The sequence below is a fragment of the Salvia splendens genome, chromosome 21, assembly GCF_004379255.2.
Source record: "Salvia splendens isolate huo1 chromosome 21, SspV2, whole genome shotgun sequence".
NCBI classification, from domain to species: Eukaryota; Viridiplantae; Streptophyta; class Magnoliopsida; order Lamiales; family Lamiaceae; genus Salvia; species Salvia splendens.
Genome location: NC_056052.1, coordinates 24,420,693 through 24,440,404, shown reverse-complemented (window position 1 = coordinate 24,440,404; position 19,712 = coordinate 24,420,693). Strand labels below are relative to the sequence as shown.

General features: G+C 39.3%; 4 protein-coding genes, 2 long non-coding RNA genes and 1 other non-coding gene across 10 annotated transcripts; 3 read left to right on the top strand and 4 right to left on the bottom strand.

Annotated features, from left to right (window-relative positions):
* Positions 1-79: 79 nt before the first annotated feature.
* On the bottom strand, positions 80-6,420 carry LOC121785544 (pleiotropic drug resistance protein 1-like). The gene is made up of 21 exons (XM_042183997.1): positions 5,871-6,420; positions 5,680-5,800; positions 5,506-5,594; positions 5,303-5,387; positions 5,054-5,213; positions 4,896-4,972; positions 4,761-4,814; positions 4,575-4,665; positions 4,194-4,495; positions 3,832-4,113; positions 3,436-3,752; positions 3,208-3,368; positions 3,021-3,124; positions 2,798-2,954; positions 2,166-2,719; positions 1,802-2,092; positions 1,504-1,721; positions 1,190-1,417; positions 928-1,099; positions 594-848; positions 80-468 (listed from the first exon to the last, which is right to left on the bottom strand). Exons 1-21 carry the CDS (start codon positions 6,191-6,193, stop codon positions 211-213), a joined length of 4,299 nt encoding a protein of 1,432 aa, XP_042039931.1. The 5' UTR covers positions 6,194-6,420; the 3' UTR covers positions 80-210.
* A 5,485-nt stretch (positions 6,421-11,905) lies between these two features.
* TRNAG-UCC lies at positions 11,906-11,977 on the top strand. Its single transcript has one exon. It is a non-coding gene; the product is annotated as a tRNA-Gly (tRNA).
* A 1,582-nt stretch (positions 11,978-13,559) lies between these two features.
* On the bottom strand, positions 13,560-15,298 carry LOC121785547 (protein ECERIFERUM 26-like). Its single transcript, XM_042184003.1, has 2 exons — positions 14,882-15,298; positions 13,560-14,549 (listed from the first exon to the last, which is right to left on the bottom strand). Exons 1-2 carry the CDS (start codon positions 15,296-15,298, stop codon positions 13,659-13,661), a joined length of 1,308 nt encoding a protein of 435 aa, XP_042039937.1. The 3' UTR covers positions 13,560-13,658.
* LOC121785553 lies at positions 15,149-15,887 on the top strand. The gene is made up of 3 exons (XR_006046970.1): positions 15,149-15,284; positions 15,470-15,668; positions 15,751-15,887. It is a non-coding gene; the product is annotated as an uncharacterized LOC121785553 (long non-coding RNA).
* On the bottom strand, positions 15,295-17,413 carry LOC121785548 (6-hydroxynicotinate 3-monooxygenase-like). Its single transcript, XM_042184004.1, has 4 exons — positions 16,870-17,413; positions 16,331-16,635; positions 16,044-16,254; positions 15,295-15,961 (listed from the first exon to the last, which is right to left on the bottom strand). The coding sequence occupies exons 1-4, from the start codon at positions 17,122-17,124 to the stop codon at positions 15,440-15,442; spliced, it is 1,293 nt and encodes a 430-aa protein (XP_042039938.1). The 5' UTR covers positions 17,125-17,413; the 3' UTR covers positions 15,295-15,439.
* LOC121785554 lies at positions 17,038-17,735 on the top strand. The gene is made up of 2 exons (XR_006046971.1): positions 17,038-17,177; positions 17,473-17,735. It is a non-coding gene; the product is annotated as an uncharacterized LOC121785554 (long non-coding RNA).
* LOC121785551 lies at positions 17,623-19,686 on the bottom strand. Of its 4 annotated transcripts, none has more exons than XM_042184007.1 (7): positions 19,439-19,686; positions 18,825-18,867; positions 18,633-18,725; positions 18,479-18,541; positions 18,192-18,287; positions 18,037-18,114; positions 17,623-17,832 (listed from the first exon to the last, which is right to left on the bottom strand). In XM_042184007.1, the coding sequence occupies exons 1-7, from the start codon at positions 19,540-19,542 to the stop codon at positions 17,746-17,748; spliced, it is 564 nt and encodes a 187-aa protein (XP_042039941.1). In that variant the 5' UTR covers positions 19,543-19,686; the 3' UTR covers positions 17,623-17,745. The 4 variants fall into 4 exon arrangements, with proteins under 4 accessions (XP_042039941.1, XP_042039942.1, XP_042039943.1 ...); XM_042184008.1 differs by having other exon boundaries at positions 18,037-18,099; XM_042184009.1 differs by lacking the exon at positions 18,825-18,867 and having other exon boundaries at positions 18,633-18,720.
* Positions 19,687-19,712: the final 26 nt, after the last annotated feature.

Genomic DNA, 19,712 nt, shown 5'->3' with positions numbered 1-19,712 from the left:
AATTTGTAATAGCTAAAATATTGAACTAAACTAGGAACCAAAATTTATGCAGTTTGTATCTTTATTTGCAAGTGGAATATGAAAGAAAAGCCAACTGAGGCTTTGGTGAATGTATTGAAGAATTTACCCTGAAAAAAGTAAATGTAGAGAAAGTGGTGCAACATTCATTCTACAATATACAACTGTGTTACAACTAACCTTTTCTCTCATTTATCTCTTTTGGAAATTAAAGGCTCTAATTGAGAAGGCAAAAATGAAGCCAAAGAGGACGCTTATTCCGACAATGATAACAGCCACATATCCCACAAAATCATGCTTGAAATCGAAATAATTCATGACGAAATCTGCAACGGTTTCATTCGTGTCGAGCATAGTCTCGATGTCTCCGAACTGCGACGCAACCAATCCGTAGAGCGACCACGAGATCGGGCAGACATAGTAGTACCACCTCCACCATACCGGAATCCTCTGTTGTTTCCGCGTCAGACAAAACCATATTAGATACGATGCACATTTCACTTGTGAGTAAATGCGAAATCATTATTGATTTAGTTTTTTAAAAAAATACTGTAACCGTGTGTTGGTTATCTCACCGTTTTAGGAACAATGAACCCGGAGAAGATGTTCCAAACGGCGTAGAAGGCGGAGGAGATGATGGCAGCGATGTTGTGGTTGGGCGTGACGGCCACCGTCATCATCCCGTAGAGTGTGAAGTAGAGCAAGGTGAAATACATGAAGAAAAGGTACCAGAAGAACTTCACCACTGTCCACTCGAACCCGATCATCGCATACACTATCACACCATATATCAGCGTCTGCACTAGCAGGTTTGGGAGTTCCACCATAGCCTACACCATGAAAGCGACTGCTGTTAGTTGTTATGAATAAAAGAGAGAGTTTTTTTGCATGGACTAGGAAACGAGATACCTGTCCGAAGGCGTATGGCAAGGCGGAGTACATCCCTGCTGCCCTTTCTCTGTAGAAAACAGTTCTCTCCACAGCAACAATGGGCTGCACGGATGTGGCGTTCTGCACACCGAGGAATAGTACTGCAGCGTACATGGATCCCATTGCGTTGAAGATGTCTTGCTGCCTTTTCCTGCACAGATTAGGCACTCTTTGTTATGTTATGAAAGTTTTGAACAAGTTGAAGGGGTGTTTGGTTGTGTTGTGTGGTTTGGTCGCTCGCCTTTTTGAGCCGAGGCCCCAGAATATGGCTCCAAACATGACTGCAATGAAGGTGGTGAAGAGCAGCCTCACGGCTGTGTAGGGAGGATTCCGCCAGTAGGACCAGTGTTGCTTCCATAGGCAGGCCATGCATTGAGTCCAGAATGTCTGAGAGTATTGCTTTGGGAAGTGCAAGTCTCTTGATCCCGGGGCGGGCTCGCTCAGTTCCTTGATTAGTGCTTTGTTTCTCCTGAATCAGACCAGCAGTGAAATAAGATACTATTGTTTAGTTTAGCTCTAGCCTCTAGCATTTGGTTATATATAGATGATTATTACATGTAGAGCTCAGAATTTCTGTATATTTGATTGAAATCAACACCAAGAGCTGCTTCTTGTGCTGCTGCAGTGATGTCAAGCATCCATGTAGCTGGATTGTATCCGTCTTTGATGTTGCTGATTCCTTGGATGCCCTCGAAGTATTTGATGAGGTGAGACGAATGTCGGCCTAGAGGGCCTACGTAGATCTCTTCCCCGCCTCGTTTGAGCAGCAGCAGCTGTGGAGAGTTATATGCAGTTGAGTTGGTTTTCTGTAGGTGGAGAGGGTGGGTGTTGTAACTTGTAAGGTGTAGCATACCTCATCAAAGGCGTCGAAGATGTCTATGCTCGGCTGATGGATGGTGCATACGACAGTCCTGCCCGTGTCCACCGTGTTCCTGACTGTCCTCATCACGATTGCAGCTGCTCTTGCATCGAGCCCTGATGTTGGCTCGTCCATGAATATGATGGACGGGTTGGCCACGAGCTCCACAGCAATTGTGAGCCTCTTCCTCTGCTCGGTTGAGAGGCCGTTGACACCGGGCAGCCCTACAAGGGAGTCCCTCAAGGGTGTGAGCTCCACTAGCTCCATCACCTCATCAATGAACATCTGCACACACACTCATTGGTTTAAATTGTTTCCCTTTTTGGGTGAGTTAGTTCAAGAGAACACGGTAGGCCACCTTTCGTGTTGCAGCATCGACATCAGGAGGCAGACGGAGCCAGGCTGAGAACAGGAGGGACTCGTAGACAGTGACATGAGGTGAGTGGATGTCGGTCTGCTCACAGTATCCTGCTATGCGTGCGAAGGTCTCCTGCTTCTTCGGGTATCCAGATATCTTGACGGTCCCTTCAATGTAGCCCCCGGTTTTCCTGCCGGCTAGCACATCCATCAGCGTTGTCTTTCCTGCCCCGCTCACTCCCATCAGCGCTGTCAAAACTCCCGGCCTGAAGGCGCCACTCACGCCCTTGAGAAGCTCTAGGCGCTCGTCTTCAATGCCGTGGGCTCTCATCTCCGGTGGCATGTCTACCGCGTAACAGATATCATCAAATGTGATTGAGAGGGGTTGGAAGGGTAGAATCATTCCTCTCTTCCTGTTTGCATTGATGTCTCCTAATGAAACAGTCTGGTTTTCTCTTGCTGCGTTTTGATTTTGTGTGGGTTGTTGGCCTCTTTTGATGGCATTCCTCTCTGCTAATGTCTCCTCTGATAAAACAGCTTGTGGTTTTCCAAATGCTGCATCAAATTAAACACACCACTCATATACTTCCCTTCACTTATTAGAGTGAACAAAGGGCAAAAACGAGAGCTCACGGTTGAGGTAAGTGAGAGCCGCGATGCAGAGCAAGTTGAAGAGGAAGACGTATCCGATGAGAGCGCCTACGCCTATCCAGTACCAACGCGCTTCTGTGAAGATCCCACGTGATTTCAAAACCGACACCCCAACAGATTCTGTCGAGCCAGGAGGAATCTGCAGGCGTTCGATGTTAGATAGTTCGTTCGTTGTAATAATAGTTCAAGAAACATAGATACTTACATGGCTCCAACTCTTTCCAAGAAACTCATTCACAGCCATGGCATTCTGTCCATACATCAAAGGTGAAATCCAGTAACCCCAAATCCACCATTTCTTGATATTTTCTGATAATAATAAAAAAAAGCAACACCTCTAGTGTTACCAAACTATGCACAGATAGGTCATAGGTAAATATGTCAATGTCTACCTCGCGATAGAATGAATCCACCTAAGACGAGAACTGTGAGCAACGCGCATGATCCAAACGTGTTGGCGACTATGATGTTTCTTCCCAGCGCTCCCATCAAACGAAACAGTGCAGAAGCCATCTGATTCACACATATCAGCAGCAGCATTTGCTTAAAGAATCTGCACACAAACAAACTCAGAGATTAGCACTCTGTATACTACTTATATATGTGTTGTTGGTTATTACCTTCCCACATCAGAATCATATCCACTTGTGTAGTAAGTCAAAACAACCCATATAGCAACCTCAACGAGTGTGATTGGGATCTTGAGCACCCAAGATGGCAGAGAGTACGCCCACGGAGGGAAGAAGAGAAGGTCCCGTTGCTTGTAGAACACGGGGAGCTTCATTATACTCATTGCCAGCTCTGAGAATCCATTGAACATGTTCATCAAAAGAGCATAAAACAGAGCTCCCATGTATATCCCACCATCTGTTACCGTCTTCTTAGGCATCTCCGTCTTATAAAATAGTGTCATCGAAACGCTAGCCATGATAATAATCTACAATGCCACACAATGCACCAAAATGTTAGATGAATCAGAGCTAGCTGTGACTGAGCCATGATAATATTCTACTTACTTGTATCAGCTTGAATATGTAGACGAAGGAATTGCGCTTCATGAGCAACCACTCTCTGTCTACACAGGCTTTGAGAAGCACCTTCTTGCTGACTCCATATCTGTCACTGATGAGAGCAGTGGGGTGGCTCTTTGCCTTGTTGAAAGGGACAGCAAGCTCATCGCCAAGCTTTCTCCCGACGTGAAAGGACTGAAATGCTTCAGAGAATTCCGTCACAGACACGTAGCTGTGAGGCTCGTCTCTGTGCATCCAGTACTGCACTTGATCCTTCTTCGATGTCACCTAATTTTTTATGCAGAAAACAAGCCTCAGTTGGCAGATTCTCGAAGAAAAAAAAGGTCGGAGATGAATGTCATGCATACTTCTTGAAGGAAATCTGCAACTCCTTTCCTCTCAGGGCATCTGAATCCCATGTACTCGAAGAATTCTAGCACGTGCTCACGTGGGCCGTGATACACAACCTGGCCATCTGATAGGAGAATTATGTCATCAAATAAGTCGAACGTCTCTGGTGCAGGCTGCAGCAGTGAGATCACACCGGTCCCTTGTAGAATGTGGATGGTTTGCCTGATCGAGTTCACAATCTGGAACGTCGTTGAGCTGTCCAAACCAGTCGATATCTCATCCATGAACAGAGCTCTAGCTGGTCCAACCAGCATTTCCCCTAAAATCCAATTGGCATCAAGATTAAAACTTGGCCTCAGATTGCTCAATTCTCTTCTCTTTTTCTTATTCAGGTTTACCTGTTGTTAGTCTCTTTCTCTGCCCTCCTGAAATCCCTCGAACCATTTCGTCGCCAACCAAAGTGTCAGCACAGACCTCAAGCCCCAAAATCTGTCATTCAATAAATCAAGATACTGTTACAGCTACATCTTTGGCAGTATAGTAACTAATATAAGTAGTTAAATTTTTGGATATTATTTTCTTACCTTGATTATGTAATCTGTTACCACACTTTCTTCCTGCCCTGCAATAGAACTTGCCTGTACAATGAAAATCCAAACTTTTTTTTGTCTAATTTGATTCTCGATAGCAACAAAATTTGTGATAAGTTTGATTCATACCTTCATGAATACATCAAGATCAGGATCTGGTTTGATGTTTGCTTCCTTCTCTCTTCTTGACAGCTCAGCCAGCATATCTGAGAGTTTTCAGACAAACAAAGATTTCAATAAACTAATCCTTGTAGATTTTGTATGTGATGTGAGACGAAAATGCAGACCGAGACGCGCTCCAACTCCTTGGCATCTCGCGGAGAAAGCCAGCGTTTCTCTAACTGTCATCTCTCCTATATGCAAATCATGCTGGCTGATGTATGCTGATGTCCTTTGTGGCACAAATTCGTTCATCTCGTGCCCGTTGTATTTCACTATTCCAGACACCTTTCAGACAGGAAAAGGCCAAATACAATCATATAAAATGTTCCTCATCACTAAAACTTGTAAAAATTGGACTTGTGTTGTTGGCCTACTTTTAGCTCCGGATCAAGCTTTCCGGCCAAAGCCAGCAGCAACGACGTTTTCCCAGAGCTCGGTGGCCCTAACAGTAGCGTCATTCTGCGAAACAAGAGCAGTAGACTTAATCAAAACACAAGCTGCAGTTTCAAGTCTCAACCAAGAAAAATGAGGAATCACTGAAAGTTGAAACTTGGCCTTAAAATCATCAGTTCTTCACCTTCCAGGTTTGATGATTCCACTAACATCGTGAAGAATAGGCAACGGCTTCTTTCTACTCGGAAGAAGACGACAACTACTCAAGAATCCCTACACAAAATCAAGCAAAATAATTTAGAAAAAAACAAAACAAAAATTTTTTTTAGACCAATTGTAGTATGTCTGATTAAATCACCTCCAAGATATTAACAATGAAGTTGAAAACTGTAGGCAGAGCTCTCCCTCCTACATAGGCCTCTGCATCAATGCTTAAATGCTCGTATCGAACTTCAATAGTTGGAAGATCAAGACCAACCCTGTACCAATCCAAACAAAGTTGACAAAAGAATCCAAAAATGAATCTTGCATCCATTATATTAAGAATACCTCTGAATTCTTTCTTTTAGCTTAAGCAAGAACCTCTCATTCCCTTCCTCTGCAATCTGCAGCAGCCTCTCCACAAGATTCTTCCTCTCCACTAATCCAAGATTCTTTATATCAACCTCCCTCGATTTCCCTTCATCTTCTGTAAGTATCCCCCTCCTTATACGAAGATTCGTCGGAAGCTTCTCAAGAGCAGCCCATTTTAAGGCCTCTTCATCATCAGCTTCCACAGAAGACTTTGAAAAAACTTCCATCCCTGTGTTCCTCCATATGTTTGAGCTGCTTAAACGCGCGCTGCTAGCTCTAAATATGTCCCCGCCCTCCATCACCGCTGCATGAGTGAAGGAATCAGAGGCTGCAGCTGACAGCTTCCATGCAAAGATGTGATACTATGTTTGTGTTTTTGGCTCATTTTTATAGTTATGAAACATGAAAGATTGGTTTTTGGAGGGATCTTGATTAATGATTTTTTAAAGAATTAATGCAGCATCATATATGAGTCAACAAGAGACTATAGTATTGAAGTTGTGATGCAAGGTTTGATGTCATGAAAAAAATGAAGTGGGAAAATAGATTGAATTTTTTTACATGTTAATATATTGGGGGGACAACTTTGTTATCTCCTTTTAATCATGCATATTAATATGTATCACTGTTTTCTTTATAGGTTTCCATTTTACCTAACATTTTTTGTTGGTTTCCCTTTTTTCCATGCTAGCTGGGATTTATTTGATAAGATACCCTTCCACTCTATCAACCTTCATCATTGAATTTTGAAAAGTAGATTTTTTTTACCCATGCTTGTGATAATTCAATAGAAATTAATTTACTGATGATAAATGTTTTTTTATAGTTCTTTTTTCCAATGATTTTGTGACAATGCAGCAAATCGAATAAGTAGGGATATGTCCAGAAAATCAATCTCAGTCTGTGCATGATTATCAAGGCCAACTGTGCCTATCTACTATAAATAATATTTTGTCACATGGAAAAGCATATTTTATGCACTATTTTATGACTTCAGATAGCTTTGTCTGCCAGAAAATTGCATTCTTGATTGAGTCTGCCTTTTTTATTTGGACAGGTTTATAAATATTGTTAGTCCTATTTTATTAGTAATAGTTTTAATTTCATGATTATGTTAAATATTGTTAGTCCTGTTGCAAGTTCATTTTTATGTAAGGTCAATAATAATTCAACCATTTAATAAAAATAAATGTAATTAGAAACTGTCTCGTTTCACCAACTCAATCAAAACCCTCTATCATTCTTAGTGGAGGGAGAATCTTCTCTTCGGGAGATGAAGTTTGTGCTATACAACTAGAAAACAACATCCAACATAAAAATAAAAATAAATAAACACTAATTCCATATCAATAATTTACTTTCGACGTGCTACCCCTTTCTTTTACTCTTCTCCATTTAAATAAAATATTCAGGTCAAACTATAATTTGATAAATCGTGAATGGGGTATTGTCAAAGACTCAAGGGCAAAGGCTCCCTCAGTTAAAAACATTTAATGGTGGAATTGTACCTTTATGTTTGTAAATTAATTATGTAATGTATTATATTCTTGAAAATTTGCCTTTAAAATATTTTCTTATTATTTGATGGATCTAATTTTCTTTTTTTATTAAAAAATATTGAAACCTCATCACCTAGTATAAAAATTCTGATAACATGTCTTGGTACTTAATAGGAGAATAATATATGGTGATCTAATTTCCCTTCTAGAAGGAATGATGGTGCACAGTCCTTGTCTAGTATCCCTGCAACTTGAGAAAAAGAAAAATATGGGTTTAATCAATAATTTCCCTAATTGGAATCGAAGACAATGAAAATTCATTTTCGAGACAATTGCGTAGTAATTAGGTTACTTGGAATTGTCTCCATTGATATTATGCAACTCTTAGACTTCTGAAATTATATATGTAAGTTTAGGAAAATGTTGTGTGAAAATTGAAATCATTCGTTGTGAAATTAATGAAATTTTAAATTCAAAATGATAATTTGTAAAATACTTTATGTGTATACGGTTATCATCAAATCATTGATATATTTGTGAATATCAGAATATGTGATGTTCAAAATAAATAAAAATGTGGTCTTTCAACAATTTCAAAAATGTCAAGATCATAACATTTTTTAAATTGAAGCTATAACTCGATAATGATTCTAAATTAATTAGAATCACGCGGAAAAAAATCATGCACAAGTGTTGTCATAAAATTATTATGAGTAATAATTAAATCCGATTAACTATAATTAATGATACCCAACACCCAATGTGGTACTAAATCCCATTGAATCCTAAGAAGATTTGTCGGTTCAAAGTCAACTAAATTATCATTAAATATTAAGCTCTGTAATTACACGCCTCCTAATTAATGTGTGTCCATGTGCATTTATACACAGCCTGTTCTCAAATTTTACCTAAATAGTATTAATTTTTAATTTTATACAATTTTAATGAAATAAAATATAGAGGAGTACTGTTATTTTGCTATATTAATTTTTTGTTTAAAGGACAATTGATAATCCACCGTCGACTTTTTTTTGGATTAGATATAGCATATAGAGGAATATAAATTTGTGTATAATAAATTAATTAAACTAGTACTATCATATAATAGTAATTTTATAAGTGTCATTCATGTGTATTAGTAAGCTCTATGCCACGTGTATATTCCTCAATTTGCTATTAAAAAATAAAACAAAATAAAAATAAAGAAAACACGTAGTCTAGCTAATTAAGCTGATTAAGGTAATTCTTAGTGATCCTCAAGCTAATTAAAATACTCCATATGTTACGTGGAGGAACGATCTTATCTATTTTTATCGAGGTTTTAAACATATTCTAGATTTGGAAATAAAAAAGTACATTGGATCAAATTCAAATTAATTTATTTCAGCTTGGCATAAACTAGTATTCTTTCATTCTATGATATATGTTGTTTCATCCAATTTTACGGCAACTTGCATTGAAACATGGTTATCGAAGTAATGTAGGAATAATAATACTTTGAAAGAGCTATCATTAATTAGGCATTGCATAACTCTTATATAGTACTAATGATATCATATTCATCATGTGTTGTTAAAATAATTCATTAAAAGTTTGTTGCAATTAAACTAATTTTAATAGTAGTGATTAAGGCATCTAATGTTACCACTTGAACAAGAAGTTACCTGCCCCCAACACCACAATAAGTCAATAACACATGTGATATAACGGATTAACAATCCTTTGATTCTGGTTTTGTCAATTGAGGTTTAGGTGTGTAACCATAAGATTCTATAATCATGTGTTTTAATCTCAGCCGCCCAAATAGGGTGAATCTGTCCTCATTTATTTATTTATTGAGCTAATCTATTTTATTTTAATTTTGGATGGGAATGCTTCGTCTAATAAAACTTGAAAATAGCACAAGTTTTAATTTGAAAGTGGCACAAGTTTATAATCATTAATCAACAACATATTTATATTTGGGCTATTATTTCTTTATTGGGCTAATCTATTTTGTTATAGTTTTGGTTGGGAGTTGTAGGATAAAATTTGAAAATAGCACGGGTTTTACTTTGAAAATGGCATGGATTTATAATCATTAATCAACAACATATTTATACTAAGTTTTTCCGAGAAAAATTGATATTGTGGTCACATTTTATTTATTATATGGTTGCTAATTGTATGATGAACTAATTTACCAATTTGAGCAAGACCTCATTTTGTAACAAATATTACGTGAAACTCTTGCATTTCTCTTTTTACCAAGAAAAGAGTTAGCAAGCTAGAAATTAGCATCGATTTGCTATGATTTGTTGAACTACGTAAAGTAAATTGTCAAAAATAAAAAAAAATAGACTAGCAAGAATACCTAATACTAAGGGTGGTTCGGTACGGTATACCGTATTATGAGTGTCATACCGTATACCGTACCGAAAGTTACGGTATGACAAAACACCATACCGAATTTTTCGGTATACCGAAAATTCGGTAGGGTAGTTTTTGATACCATTATCATACTGTGTTTTCGGTATACCGCACTTTTGCGGTATACCGAACTGCGGTACAATGTACCGTTATACGTGTTATACCGAAAAAATTCTATTATATCCAAAATATTCAAAAAAAACAATTCTAGCGTTCAACTACTTCACAAAATTCAAGACAATTAAACTTCATCACAATCAAATCTTGTTCATATAGCCATACTTTTTAAATTTTAGTATAAATTTTATATAGGTATGTTTATATATATATATAATAATCAATTGGTATACCAAAGCGTCGGTATATATCGATGATTCGGTATGCCGGTATATACCGGTATAGGAAATCTAATACCGTTACCGTACCAAAAACTACGGTATAACGAAAAATCGTTATTTTCGGTATTTTTTGGTACGGTAAGTCCGGTATTTTGGTATAATTCCCCACCCCTATCTAATACTAGTATGATAAAGCGTTCAAAAGTCTTGTGCATATTGTATACAATATTCCGTATATATCAATAAAAATAAAAAGATAATTGTTGCCAAGACTCGAACATGTGACGTCGAGTATGATAGGCGAAATATTAACCCATCTCTACTACTGAACAAATTTATCCACTCATGATACGGTATACCATACCGAACAGTTGGCCCTCCATTGTGGCTTCATCAATGAGTGTGGCCATGTATATTGTTTAAATCAGCTTTCTTAGAAATGGAGAAACAGCTTCTTCCCATGGCCAGGCCTGGTGTTGGCACCAAGGGCCAAAGCATTTCACTCTTGGTTAACTATCTTCAAGCCAATGTTTCCAAGATGGAGGGCTACTTCTACCATTATAGTGTAAGTAATTTTTTTTTAACTCACCTCTTGGTTAACTATCTTTAAAAAAAGAAAAAAAAAACAAAAAAAAAAGAAAAAAAAACTATCTTCAAGTCAATGTTTCCAAGATGGAAGGCTACTTCTACCATTAGAGTGTGAGCTTTTTTTTAATTTTTTATAACTCACCTTTGTGTACTAGGAACAGTTTTAAACAATCTTCCAAAATCCATGTTGCAGGTCTCCATCAAATATGAAAATAGCAGCCTCTTTGTTCCAAGGGGTATTCTCAGAAGGATTTTTGCAAACCTTCAAGAAACCCATGGTGTTGAGCTCAATGGTGCTTACGATGGTGACATGAGCTTCTTCACCATTGGGAAGCCCTTGCCTCATAATTGAATGGAGTTTGCAGTGATTTTGGCTGAAGATTTATCAACTTCAAACAGGTGTGGTGTGTTCTCCCTCCGCCAGTGTTCACAATTTGAACCCACGCTCCATCGCCAAAAACATGGATCCAAATTCATGTTTAACGAAATACTTATTTCTTGATCTATCTGATGTCATTGAAAGATAATGGGGTCTGGAATAGAATAAAGGGTTACGAACAATCAAATTTATCCCAATAAAGATATTTTATACTCTCTTAGACTAATAAAACTTGAAAATAGCACAAGTTTTAATTTGAAATGGCACGGGTTTATAATCATTAATCAACAACATATTTATATTTTGGCTATTAAGTATTTCTTTATTGGGCTAATCTATTTTATTTTAGTTTTGGGTGGGAGTCGTAGGATAATTTATACTCCCTCCATCTAATAAAACTTGAAAATAGCACAAGTTTTAATTTGAAAATTGCACGAATTTGTATTATTGATCGACAATATATTTATATTTGGGCTATTATTTCTTTGTCGTAAAACGTGACATGCAAACCAATATTCAATTGTATTAGTCGGTTCTAATTAGGCCAAATTGTCATTAGATGTTGAGCAAATGAAAATTGATTATGGCTGGCTAAGTAGTTTAGCGTGTGAACACAAAACAAACGATCTTAATTAGCGTATGAACACACACACACAAAAAAGAAGTACATCTAATTTTAAAAATTATTCAATATTCAATTTAAGCATACAAATTCATGGGAACATATGTTACAATTTTATCAATTGCACGATAACATTCTAAGACAAAGTCCTAAAAACAATTCCCTTATAACAACAAGCGTTTGTAGTCCAACGGTTAGGATAATTGCCTTCCAAGCAATAGATCCGGGTTCGACTCCCGGCAAACGCATTTTCTTTACGCTTTTGTTGATGAGTTGTCGTAATTAAAATCACGGCACGGAACAATTCTCTTTTGGGTAATGCATGTTAATGGAATTCCATTTTAATGAAGAAGTTTAGTTGTATTCCGACTCAGGGAGTGACGCACAACAGTTATGCGTCGTTATTAATGAACGACGCACAACCCTTATGCGTCTTTGGTTAATGACGCACAAGGGTTATGCGTCGTTCAAAGACGCATAAGAATTATGCGTCTTACCCTAATGACGCATAACCCTTATGCGTCACACTGGTAAGCATTCTCGCCTGTCACCTGGGTGACCCGGGTTCGATCCCCGGCAAAGGCGCATAATTCTTTTATAAGAGTAATATCTATTTGCCAAAAATAAATGTTTAGAATAACTCATTTTTATCAAATACTAATAACTTAAAAAATTTCGCCGTTGCCGGGGATCGAACCTGGGTCACCCGGGTGACAGGCGGAAATGCTTACCAGTGTGACGCATAAGGGTTATGCGTCACTAGGGTAAGACGCATAATTCTTATGCGTCTTTGAACGACGCATAACCCTTGTGCGTCATTAACCAAAGACGCATAAGGGTTGTGCGTCGTTCATTACTAACGACGCATAATTGTTGTGCGTCACTCCCTGAGTCGGAATACATCTAAACCTCTTCATTAAAATGGAATTCCATTACTAGACTACAACAAAAGTAGAAAGAGCTCATCAGGGCACCTAGCCAAAACAATCATTCTTAAAATCCTATATAACATAAGGGCTTGTTCAGTATGTGCCATTCCAAATGTAGTGATTAAATTCATTTACTATTTGTATAAGGATGGGCCCACATATTTGTAGATCAATTCACGTGTTTAAGGAGGCAGAAATAAAGTACTATTTGCTTTTATGGTATATTTATTTATTCCATTTTTATGAATGTCTTCCAAAAATACCCCTTTTATGAGTGTCTTCCCAAAAGCTCCAACCTTCAAACCCCAAACGAAAATTTTCAGCGGGCAATTTTCAGCGGGCAATTTTCAGGGGAGTACTTCCTCCCTTATTTTGGGTGTTCATCGCCACTTTGTAGAATGTGGTAACGAAGCCATTTGTAACATACCTGAGAAATGATCGGGAGACTATCTGTGCAATCGATTTCATCGCCTGCCTAAAAAAGCTCCGCGTCAAAAGTCACGAAGAATTGGTATATTGAGTTTGCCGCCTCTCTAATCCCGCCCCACAGAGGAAAATAGAGGGTTCAAATGAAACTCGTCATTTTGGGGAAGGTGAAGCTGATAGGTGGGAAAATTAATTAAGGGGCCAAAAAAGTAATCTTGCACTAGTTAATGGAAGCTATAGCTGTCTCCGGTTTTCATATAGCAGCCCCACACGGAGAATTGAATGTGGGTAAATAAAAGAGGAACAGTGCGGGCTTTGGGAATTTAGTCGGGCCAATCAAATTTAGTTCTGTGAAGATGAACGGATGAAATCTCCCAAAAATAGCATCAAAACTGTGTATATTCAAACATCTGAACACGCCCTAAATATACTTAAAATCTTTACACTTTTTGTTGATGAGTTGTCATAATTAAAATCAGGGCACCATTAGCCAAAACAATCATTCTTATTTAACAAATAGACTTAAAATCATTCTTATTTAACAAATATACTTAAAATCCTATATAAATAATCATCACTTTTTTGGCAATCCCATAACTACAACAGGAACAACCCCTTGGAGCTCAACCCACGTATCTTCCAGGAGCTTCTTAGCCTCATCCTCCGGCAGCGTCACCGCCGCCACCCTCCCTCCGGGCTCCACCGCCGGCATGATAAGCACCTTCCCGGCCCCACCAACCGGCTCCACATAGCACGCCGCCCGCAGCGGCGCCGCATCCCCTTCAAAAACCGCACCATAAACTCCCACACTCTCCAAATTCACACACACCACATCATTATTTCCACCGTCCAATCTCACCTCACTCTCTCTCTCCAGCCACTCGATCACCTCCATCACCCCATCTCCGTCCATTCCCGCTTCCCGAATCGCCGTCGCAGCTCCCGCCACGTCCTCGCTCAACCCCGCCCCCGCCACCTTGTTGAACACCATGCAGCTGCCGAAGAAGCCGCTCTCCAATCCCAAAACGCTCCTCGCGTCGAAGCATATCGAGAGCGAGAGCTCCGGCCCCGCGCCTCTGATCCTGCGGATGCGGGTCCACAGCAGCGCGGTGAGGGCGTCGAAGGGGGTGGCGTGGGGCCCGGCTGCGGCGACGCAGCGCGCTACGGATTCTTGGCTGAATTGGAGTGTGATGGTTGAGGTTGGTGGTGGAGTGCACGCGCCGCCGCCTCCACCTCCCGTGCCTGATTTGTAGTGATCGATGGAGGTGGGGTTGGTGGTAGTGTTGGCTGCTGCTGCTTGTTGTGGTGGCGTGGGGAGGGGCCGGAACACGGGGGCGGGGGCGGTTTGGCCACCTAGCGTTGTGTCTGCCCACACTTTGATCAGCATTGTGGCGGAGGTCGGGTCGGAGAGCATGTGGCTGCAGCTCAGCCCGATTGCGAGTCCGCCACATTCGAATTCGGTTATCTACATACGGCCAGAGCTAGGATTTTAATAATGGACGGACAAAATGATAAATCGGAAAAAAGTAGTAGTACTTTACTACAAAATAAAGGGTTAGTTGCTCGTGGAGTCACAAAATTTAGGTTTGTTTCCCAATTTTCAAGATTTCAATAACAAATCTCGAGAGTTTCAAATATTCCTTCCGTTAAGTTGTGTTTTAAATAGTATAATCCCAACTAGTTTTAATTGGTCCAGTTTTTTTTGCGTGTAAATGCTAGTGCTTATAATGAATCATTTATAATGGTTGGGGGTGCTGGAGCTCCCCCAAGAATTGATGTGGAATTGCAGTTGAGAACCTGGACATAAAAGGTAGACCAGAAATATGGTTTGTGATAGATTTCCTCCCAGTGGACTAGCATGAGCTCCTTCTCTCTATCAACATTCTGCAGCCATTCTTGGACAGTTCCATTCACCTTGGCCTCCACCATTCTCACACCGGCGTCGTTGCATTTGACGGTCCAGTGGCCCTCTGGTGTCCTCACCAGCCGGCCTATGACCGGTGGGTACGCAGATAGTGCCTCCGAGATGGTTTCTCTGAGCCTCTTGGTGAGTTCTCCGGGCCTTCGCCTCGTGGGGAGGTTGTAGTACAGGACTATGCGGACATGGTTTCCTTCCATTATTCGATCAAGAACCGATAGAGGGCTGAATTTTCCTGGCTCCACTGCCTTGGTGCTGATCACAGTTCTTTTGCAGATGAAGGTAACTTCACCCATTTTTGTTGTTGTTGTGTGTGTGTGTGTGAGGATGCAAAAATGGTGGTGGTGGTTTGTTTATATCATGTGGGGAGGGAAAGAAAACTCCCCATGATTTAGGGGAAATGGATTTCTCATGTCTCATGTCAGTTCCAACTGATTTTAGTTCTTTTTGTTACAATCTGTTGCAAGAATGGAGGGAATGTGATTGAAATAAGGCATGTTGCTCAGGTGAAGCACTTTGCTTTCTTCTTGACTGGCTGTGAGATGATCAAAGAGGTTGCTATCGGGGAGGGGCAGACGCTGCTTTATGCGCCCCATCCTCCGTGAGAACAGAACTTGCTCATAAGCCACCACCAGCCTAATAGACTGATATTCTTCTAGGGCCGAGGTGAGGTTCTCCACGCCCCATTTCTCGAGGCACTTCCCCAGGACTGCAGCATCTAAGATCGACATGTTTGTGCTTCTCGCAGCATGAGGACTGATGGGGTGAGCTGCATCTCCGATCAAAACCACGTTGTCCCAATAGAATTGGTCGAGGGGATCAGCGTCGTATATGGCATTCAAGAAAGGCTCCTTGGTTTCTCTCATCACTTTCACCAGCTCTGGAATCCAGACATTCTCTGCTGCTTCATACATATCCTCAATCATATCTCTGCTCACCTTTGTTGTCACCGAGTTTCCCTGCAGTTGATCATCGGATATTACAGCCAAGTGCAGCTTTAGAATTCCATTCATCAGATTTATGGATTGAGAGAGTGTTTACCTTAAATTGTGGCTCTGGTTGATTGTGATACCAAATCCAATTGACTCGTTGGTTGATTAGCTCGTAGAGAATAGCATGACCGTCTGAACCTATGTCGAAATAGTTGCAATTGCCAAGATCAGGATATGCCTTCTTGAGTTGGATTATGGTCTCTGAATTCTCATTGTTTGAAAAATCAAGGACACCTCTCCATGCACAGTAGCCAGAATATCTGTCAAATGAAGTGTATCATTTTGCATATTTTATAGGGAGAATCATGACAGAAACAGTCAAGTTTGTTGACAAACCTCAGTTTAAGGTCTGGAAGAAAAGCTTCACGTATTGACGAGAGGCAGCCATCGGCTGCAACAAGCAAATCGGCCACTATCTCCACTGTTTCATTAGTTTGGAGTACTTTAGCTTGAATTTTAACATAAGTTTTATCATCAGAAATGCGAAAGGACAAGAACAAATGTCCCCAAAGAACGACATCACTTTGCAAGGAGCTGTAGAGAAGGCTATGCAGATCAGCCCAATGCACTGCTCTAAAATTGAAATGCTCATCTCTTGATAGTGTCCATGTAATTTTCTTGTTACCATCTGTTGTTTGTTCCTGTAAACAATTAACCCTTGGTTTCAGTGTTTATTTTTATTCAAACGAAGCATATCACAAGGCAGCAAAAACTTTAGGAATTCATAAATCTTGAACAGAAAAAAGACAGACAGAAGTTATGATTTCTCAGATTTAGAATTTATATTCCTCTACTTCTAGAAAAGATATCATTATCAATGATATTATATCTATTTTAACACAGTTTGTGCATGTTTGAGTAGAAATGTCACCTACATGCTCAATAGTCATAGGCAAACTGAGTTGCTGGAGATGTTGGGGCTGTTGGATCCATTTCTCTATGAGCTTCAGGGACACTGTGTCGAGTCCTACTCCAGCACCAGTAGCAGAACGATTTGGAGGAGAGCTTGTTTTCTCCAGCACCACCACGTCCCACCCCGCTGCAATCAAGGCGTGTGCACAAGATATCCCAGCTATGCTGCCTCCCACAACCACTGCCTTTGCCTTCCTCTGAGCTTCCTTCATCTCCATCGACCTGTGTGTGTGTGTGTGTTGATTCTTCTAGGAACCTTGAAAGCTATCAGGTACCAGACAAAATGCTGTCCAATTCAATATTTGTATTCCTTGTCATATTTGAATTATTTATTTATCCTCTATGATTATATCATTGGACTTTCTGTTTTATCTTCTAGTTTAGGTGATGGTGACATTCTTTATATCTATATTTGCTTCAAATCAATTGGTACAAAAAAAACATGTCTAAACAATAGAAATTTATGCAATTTTCAGGAAGATTATGTTATACAGCAACTTCATTTATTTTTAGGATGATGCTTTAAACATAGTATATCAAGTCATAATCCTCAATATTAATCTCAGGGAAGAAACTCTGCCTTATTGAAGAGAAACCATCAGCTACCACAAGATCACCTGCAACCTCAATTATCTCTCCAGATTTAAAGCTTTATTTTTCAAATTCAAACTAGATAGGATTGGTGGCAAAAATCTTTGTCAATAACCACAAACATCTTTACAAACAGATCAGCTTTCGAATTATGAATCTTATTGTATATATAAGTACACAAATATATGTTTTGACAGAAACTGTGAATATATACATGTGGTCAGCTCAGTCATCTTCAGAGCTGTGTCTTAATATGCTACACCACCGGAAAAGCTATCTCCATCGTGAAGTACAGACTCCGTCAGCCAATAACCGTCCCAGGAACCACCAACTTTCTGAAAACAGGAGAATTTATCAATGGTGCTTAACACAAGTCTTCCGTGATTTGTTCACCTATCTATTCTAAAAGTTGAAGATGTCAAATTTGAAAATGAAATGTAGTACTTGATTACAGTACCTTGATATATTATTTCTTCACTAAAAAGGGATTTGTGAATTATACTATGATTTATGATCACACAGAAAGAATGGTAGCAAACCTGAATCATAGTAAATTGGAATACTTCTTCCTCTTCAGGCCGAGCTCCTCGTATCCATACTCTCTGCTTAAAGCAATACTGTTCCACGTGTACCGGTCACTAGAGGAAAACAAGTACATACTAGGATTCAAAGTGGATACCTGGAACTGACTAACCTCATCGACATTTAAACTGCTCAAGATCTTTCTTTCCCGGTGGCCTAGTAGAGCTCTGTAGCTTGAATGGTGAAATATTCGCCTAAATCTTTCAAACTGCAACACAAAGAGCTAATAGTCAGAGACAACAATAACTAGGAGTATTAAAACATTACCATATAAAAACCATAATTTTAACCCATAATAACAGATTAACATGCATGCTTCGTAGTTGAACTTCTTAACAAATAGACAGTCTGGCTTTCGGTTGTATGAGAGATAACACAAAAGCATCAGACTTTACTGACCTGACCCAAGTCAAAGAAGGGCACGAAATAGGTAGATCTTTCGAAGGGATCAAATCCTGCAAACTGTTATCACATGTCATCCGATGATATCGCCGAGCTGAAAGCATCGAAATAAAATTAAACAATGAGCACACAATGGAAGATTTCAAATTACCCTATACATGACTTCAATGCCATAATCGGGGCGAGGTTGGTCATTGAACATCAATGCATCGAGTTGGTGTCTAACAGCCTCGTCTGCACTAAACTACAGCAATTAAAAGGACAAGAAGTTCATCAGCAGCACAAGGCAAGATAAATACGTCAGTATACATTAATCAATTAAGTTTGCAAATATGAAATCTACACTCAATCTCGGACCGAAAGGTCTTTTCCTACGAGACTCAAGCCTGAAAAGCAGACATCAAAATACTTATTAGCAGCTGTGAATCAGAGAAAAACTACTGGCATGATCACAATAAAACCCTTGTTGTAGGACAAATTAAAATACTCCTACAATAAAACTCTTGTTGTAGAGCTTGCTAAAAACACAATACTCTTTTTTGAATCAGTAAAACAGAGATGAAGCAATTACAGAAGGTACGAATTTGATATGCTTCAATTTTCTGAATGATCACGAAGACTATAATTGAATGTTTGTTGGAGTTATCATGTCTAAAATCTAGAGTAGATGTACATGAAAACTAGCAGCTTGATACTTTTTCTCAATTGAGCTATGAAACAGTCGATCTTCATAAATACAACGAAAATAAATCGCTAAGAAAAAACAACTGAAACAAATTGATGATGCGGATTATGCAATTTTGCTTCTCAACAGCAATCGGCAACTACAACGTGTATAAAATCAACAATTCCAGTAAAAGAAATTGAGAAAAACGAGAAATTACACATTCAAAATCAGTCATCAAACAGCAACTTGCTTCGAATACCATAAATCAGTAGATAAATATATAGAAATACCAATCGGCGGAGAAGAAATCCGGTACGTCGGCGGCGCATGCTCGAAAGCGTAGACTAAGAGGTCTGGAGGCCTTAAAAGACGGAAGAGATGAACAGAACGACATCGTTTTGTCGGACCCCAAAATGAACGATCTCGATCAGACGAAATATGGCGGGGAAGAACCAGAAAAAGTAGTGTTGTTTTGTAGTTAGTTGCCAATCATGTAAAGATTGTGAATTTATAGTTCCTTGAAAATCAAGTCTTTCACAAAAATATTAAATATCCACTCTTCTA

What these genes read in the sequence shown, in the direction of transcription:
- LOC121785544 (XM_042183997.1), bottom strand. Translation starts at nt 6,193, where the DNA reads ATGGAGGGCGGGGACATATTTAGAGCTAGCAGCGCGCGTTTAAGCAGC. An exon ending in AGCTTGATCCGGAGCTAAAA is followed by an intron (nt 5,214 to 5,302) that starts GTAGGCCAACAA and finishes CCTGTCTGAAAG; the next exon opens with GTGTCTGGAATAGTGAAATA. An exon ending in TGGGGCCTCGGCTCAAAAAG is followed by an intron (nt 1,100 to 1,189) that starts GCGAGCGACCAA and finishes TAATCTGTGCAG; the next exon opens with GAAAAGGCAGCAAGACATCT.
- LOC121785551 (XM_042184007.1), bottom strand. Translation starts at nt 19,542, where the DNA reads ATGTCGTTCTGTTCATCTCTTCCGTCTTTTAAGGCCTCCAGACCTCTT. An exon ending in CTTTCGGTCCGAGATTGAGT is followed by an intron (nt 18,726 to 18,824) that starts GTAGATTTCATA and finishes TAATTGCTGTAG; the next exon opens with TTTAGTGCAGACGAGGCTGT. An exon ending in TCCAATTTACTATGATTCAG is followed by an intron (nt 17,833 to 18,036) that starts GTTTGCTACCAT and finishes TCCTGTTTTCAG; the next exon opens with AAAGTTGGTGGTTCCTGGGA.
- LOC121785548 (XM_042184004.1), bottom strand. Translation starts at nt 17,124, where the DNA reads ATGGAGATGAAGGAAGCTCAGAGGAAGGCAAAGGCAGTGGTTGTGGGA. An exon ending in TGCCTATGACTATTGAGCAT is followed by an intron (nt 16,636 to 16,869) that starts GTAGGTGACATT and finishes AATTGTTTACAG; the next exon opens with GAACAAACAACAGATGGTAA. An exon ending in AACCAGAGCCACAATTTAAG is followed by an intron (nt 15,962 to 16,043) that starts GTAAACACTCTC and finishes GATCAACTGCAG; the next exon opens with GGAAACTCGGTGACAACAAA.
- LOC121785547 (XM_042184003.1), bottom strand. Translation starts at nt 15,298, where the DNA reads ATGGGTGAAGTTACCTTCATCTGCAAAAGAACTGTGATCAGCACCAAG. An exon ending in GGTCTACCTTTTATGTCCAG is followed by an intron (nt 14,550 to 14,881) that starts GTTCTCAACTGC and finishes GGCCGTATGTAG; the next exon opens with ATAACCGAATTCGAATGTGG.